This window comes from Pelmatolapia mariae, linkage group LG3_W (genome assembly GCF_036321145.2).
Source record: "Pelmatolapia mariae isolate MD_Pm_ZW linkage group LG3_W, Pm_UMD_F_2, whole genome shotgun sequence".
Taxonomy (NCBI): Eukaryota; Metazoa; Chordata; class Actinopteri; order Cichliformes; family Cichlidae; genus Pelmatolapia; species Pelmatolapia mariae.
In genome coordinates this window covers 89,147,178-89,152,302 of record NC_086229.1, presented here as the reverse complement: position 1 = coordinate 89,152,302, position 5,125 = coordinate 89,147,178, and the positions used below count along the sequence as shown (strand labels likewise).

Here is a 5,125-nt window from a genome sequence, read left to right as displayed (position 1 = left end):
TGTGTGACTACCTGATTAGATATTTCTGTTAACTAGCAGCTCAACAGACCTACTAACAAAGTATGCTAACAGTAAAGACATTACAGAATATCTATTTATAAACTCCATTTTAATACTAGAATATTAAAATACAGTTTAACTACTACTTGCATAATTCCTACAGTGGTTTCAACCTTTATATTCAATGGCACTGCATGACCATAACCACAGTCATTTTAAGACAGTCATGGCGCTCAGAAGATTATGACCTAAAAACAAATGCTTGCAAGACAGCCCTGTGATGTTTTCTGTGGTAGTCAGACCACAGCGTTTTGTCTCTTCCTGTTCAACGTATCTCACACACCTTTATGCCTCTCTCACTATTAAACTAAAGCAGAGCCTCACTAACTCTCAATACAAAAAATAGTCTGCATTATTTATCAGTCTTCACTAACTCCTCCTCCATTACCTACCGATCACAATGGTTTGCTCTCAGATAAAGTCATAGCAGCTGTGGTGGGAGACGGAGAGATAGCTAGAAAGTGAGAAAGTATTAGCAGTTACTGCACAGTTTTGTAATAATCTTTATTAGAAAAAGTGTTTTTTTGTTAAAGGTGGTTGTAAAGATTTACATACACCAACTGTACAGAACTCCACAAGCAGATAAATATGATAGCTTTCACTTTGTGCTGGTGTTCCTGTTATTTTGTGAGTCTATCTCGTAGCAGCGTACAAAACATTTGGCTCCAGCTCCCTCTGTGGTGCAGGCCTTCTCATTTTTGTTCTGGTATGGAAACTCAGTGCTGCATAGTTCATGGCATCAGACTCTGCATTCTGTAATGGAAAATGTTTAAAGTCACTAATCTCAAAGCATTAAATGTTAACCTGTTGACATCCACCAGGTCACAGGCAGCCCATCATAGGATAGAGCTGTGATTAGTATAAGATTGACATCCAACTGGTATTTATTGAAATTTAATCTGTTGGCAACGCCCAAATGGGAGAGATGGAAATATGGTAACATTTTCTGTTTTCTGCATTTTCAGCATAGCTCAAAAGATTAAACCATAACTTAGATGGATTGCTGTTGACTGATGGAAGCTAACAGTTTAAATAACTGAATCAGACAATATATCAATAAATCAACTGGAATCCAAGGTTAAAATAGATTACCTCACTGTGTTGCAAATTCTGCATCTCGTCATGAGCTAAATGACAGAAACAGTACATCTATCAGTTCTTTACTCAAAACCTTTGCATTTTCAGTTTAAATTCAAATACATAAATACCTGTATGAAGTTTCCTGATGCTAACAACCAGACCAATGATGACCAGTAAAAGGAAAACAGTTAAACTGCCGAGGATCACAGTTGATAGATTGGTTAATCCATCTTCTAAAAGAACGTCAACTGCAAAAAACATAGTACATATACAATATTCTGCCTTTTTGACAATTACTCAAAAATGAAAGCAAAACAGCAATCTTACCTTGAACCTTCAAATATGTTGCAGTGAAAACACTTGGCCATCCCATGTGCAGCTCTCCACAAAAATATAACCCAGAGTCTGATGGATCCACTTGTTTGATTTCGAGAAATACCACAGAGGTGTTGGATGTCATGTTAAATTTAGTATCTTGAAATCCGTCACATAAGGTAGCACGACTATTAGCAGTAGACATAAAAGAGATGCGACTGGCATTGAGTCTGTCGGCCAGTCTGAACCAGAACATGTGGGTTGGAAAACTGCTAAAGTTGGAGCACTGCAGTGTGATTTCTTGTCCAGGCTCAACTGCCACAGTGTAAAACTGTGCGACTGAAACAGATATCCAACCTGAAACAATCAACAAGTATTCATAAAAGACAAATTTCCAAAGAACGAAACAACACCTAAAACTTATGTTGTCAATTAACTTTTGTAAATTTAATTTAATGGCAACAACAAATCTCAACTAACTACTGATAAAAAACAGATAGGTGTACTTACTGAGAGTATAGAGTAAAAATGATAGCAAGTTGAAGTTCACCATTGTGCACACGGCCACTGCAGTGGCACTAACTGAATGGTGCTCCAGCAAAAGTGATCTCTAGACAAAGAGGTGGGCTGTTCTTATATATGTAGACTGACTGCACTGACTGCAGACCAACTGCACTGGTGCTTGTAGAAAAGCGCAGCAACAAAAATCAGGATATCATCGCTTCTTTGTTAGGTTTGTTTGTTAGACAGTCTCAGTAATGTGTTTGTAAACATTTCCATAACACTGGCACATTAAGTTTGCCTTTGATTTTTATAACTGCAGGATATGACGATAACTACTGACTTCATAGTCTATGTGATTAAGCTTTGGCTAAACCAGCATCTCTCTATCTAGCTAGCTGGATAGCTACTGCAGTTAAAAGTTTATATTCAGGTTAGTATTTTAGAAACAGTTATGCAATAAGAAAGCCAGTTGCTTCATAAATTGCAGGCTGGTGTACATGTGCACAAATAACACAAGTAAATTAACAACATGATTATATCTTTAGTGGACATCTAACCTCTATAAAAGTGATAATTAATTGATAGCAATGGAATAATACCAGTATAAGTTTAACCTTGAGAGTAGTGATGTTAGTTTATGCAAGTCTTAAGTCAGTTAAGTGTGATCAGTACTCAGGATGTTGTGAGACAATGTAAGGCTGACTTACCAAGAGTGTGAAGTGATGTCAACAAGTTGTTTAGTGTGAAGGAATAAATTCACTGAGCAGCTTTTCCAGATGAACTGACTGAATCAATCTCCTGAACAAATTAGTAGAATCAGCAATAAAACTGAGACACCTTACAGACCATGGAAAACCTAATTTTCACATCTGTATGTCCCTTTATGCATGAATCCAATCAGACAATCATTGGATGAAAAAAACACCTTCATTAACTTTGACCTTGGCATGATTGTTGGTGGCAGAACAATTAGTTCTGGTAAAAAACAAAAAAGACCCAACCACAACAGGTAAAACAACACCTTTATTGAAGAGGATGAATATTTCCAATATATCCTCATATTTTTCTTGATAGAGTATACAAGCATGCCGAGATTATTAGGAAGCTGCACTGACTGTCAAAAATACAGATAACATATACCTTCAATGGTGTTTGTGTAAGGCCCACGGTATAATCAAGAATCACAGACATCTAGCAAAAAACACTCACGAAGCGCATGGAAATTTAATTACTTTAGTTATTTTTTATCCTGTGACAATTTCTGATGCAGACTTTTTGTCTCATCAGACACACATTATTGCAATTTTGACTCAACAAATAAAAATGAACTGAACCTGCCAACATGTTGCTGACACTTTCTACCACAGACCAACAGATCAAGCAGGAAGTTTAGCTCACATCCTTCATTCTTCACCTTACCTGTTCAGCTCTCCAGCCTCATCTGTCCAACCTTATTTCACCACTCAGCATATTGCATGTATATGTGTATTGCATATAGAAAAGTTAAAGCCAGCGACTTTTGCCTCAATTCCCTATCAACAGCTCCAAGGTCTACACCACACAGCCCCAAAAGTGTTACAACCTCCAGTGTCAGAACCCAGGTTCCAGCATCTGTTCCTGCACCAGAACTGCCAGCCTACTACTCATCTGTTTGCTTCCACTTTCACTGGTGACCTTGGGCACCAAGCTCTCATCAAACAAATATTAGATCATATACATCATCAGCAGGTGAACCTGAGGCTTTGAGCAGATTCCATTTGTAGTTCACAAAACCGGAATGCTTTATTTTTATCAGTAAATATTTGACTATGTTGCCCACAGTTATCTGTTCTGTTAAATCTACACCATAGGTATATCATAACCAGAAACTCCTCCTTATATAACATTGTAACCTTTTCTTATTCCTAGATCTATATGAATACAATTCTGTCAAATTTATGGTCTCTCGGAACATAAAGACCTTTAGTTTGCATTCACAGTAGTACACTGTAGTAGTTTTAGGTTACAATGCACCTGTGCTAACCTGTGCTTCCATTAATTATGTAGATACCTCACTAATTATAGATAGTGTTGTTTTGTAATTCAGTGAAACATATGCAATAATGTCCAGATGGGAGTTAAATATTGAACAACTTTGTAAATTTACCATAATATCACATCAGTTTTTATTTTTATATACTTCATACCCCACCCCATCACTATGGGTAACAACATTTTCCTTTTCTCCAATACCAATTAAAACCATATCTTCTAAATAATGAAACACTAAGAACCTGTCTTTGCTTGCTTGTGCTTCAGTGGGATTCTTTATTGTTCTTCATTTTAACGTAAGATATCAGTCTTAGCTAAGAAATAACGTGACACATGTTGTGACAAGCTAAACTTCAGAGCTAACAGGACACACCCACCTGGAGGGAAACACAGTACTGTTGTTATTTGCCCTCCAGCCATCCTTTGATTTTAATTTAGTCAAAATGCCAGACAATTGCTGTGCTAGATGTGATAGGTGTTTATTTACAGCTGTCAGAAGGGCAAAGAGTATAGCACCAACACTTGAATACACTTCTCCTGACCCTATACCTTACAGGCCACATCGTACAAATCCCTGCTTCTCCACAGCAACCATGGCTGTCAGTCGTAGCTCATTTAAAAGGTAGGAACGCTTTGCCCGACATTGAAAAATACTTGGTCAACTTTACTGTTATACCACAACATAAATTTGGGAAATTAATCCTATCTGAACTTCTCTGCCCCGACACTGCAAATGTCCAAGTCAATAATATGTAAGATTTACATGTGGTAGTTTGTTTAAGCTAGCTATGTAGCACTGACCTTCGCTTTAACAATGAACATTTTTTGTTCTTCTCCAACACAGTGGAATTATTTACATAATCAGACTGAAAATACATGTTGCTGTCTGTACTTGCTTTCAACCTCAGTACAGCAGGTGACAGTAAAGAAGATTTGAAACTGCTGGCTAAGAGTAAGTGTAGATTTAGTAAAATTGTATTTACATTGGCAACAATGACAGCTTTAATTGGAGGTCACTAAAATGAATGTTGAGCTGGTGTGTAAATTCGCAAAAATAATATTGGACAAGTTTTCTCTGGTCGTCTGTAATTGAAGCAGTAGTGACACTTTTTTCGTAAACCACTGGCTGTCTCAG

The 5,125-nt window shown here is 37.1% G+C and overlaps 1 protein-coding gene across 1 annotated transcript; it reads right to left on the bottom strand.

Annotated features, from left to right (window-relative positions):
• Nucleotides 1–582: 582 nt before the first annotated feature.
• LOC134619951 (uncharacterized) lies at nt 583–2,038 on the bottom strand. The gene is made up of 5 exons (XM_063465759.1): nt 1,966–2,038; nt 1,468–1,812; nt 1,269–1,388; nt 1,153–1,187; nt 583–813 (listed from the first exon to the last, which is right to left on the bottom strand). Exons 1-5 carry the CDS (start codon nt 2,006–2,008, stop codon nt 694–696), a joined length of 663 nt encoding a protein of 220 aa, XP_063321829.1. The 5' UTR covers nt 2,009–2,038; the 3' UTR covers nt 583–693.
• Between the last annotated feature and the right edge of the window lie 3,087 nt (nt 2,039–5,125).

Excerpts from the sequence above, each read along its gene's own strand:
- LOC134619951 (XM_063465759.1), bottom strand. The coding sequence starts at position 2,008 with ATGGTGAACTTCAACTTGCTATCATTTTTACTCTATACTCTCA. Across the intron at positions 1,389-1,467 it reads AACATATTTGAAGGTTCAAG|TTGACGTTCTTTTAGAAGAT; the intron begins GTAAGATTGCTG and ends TGTTTTTTGCAG. Across the intron at positions 1,188-1,268 it reads CATCAGGAAACTTCATACAG|CTCATGACGAGATGCAGAAT; the intron begins GTATTTATGTAT and ends TCTGTCATTTAG.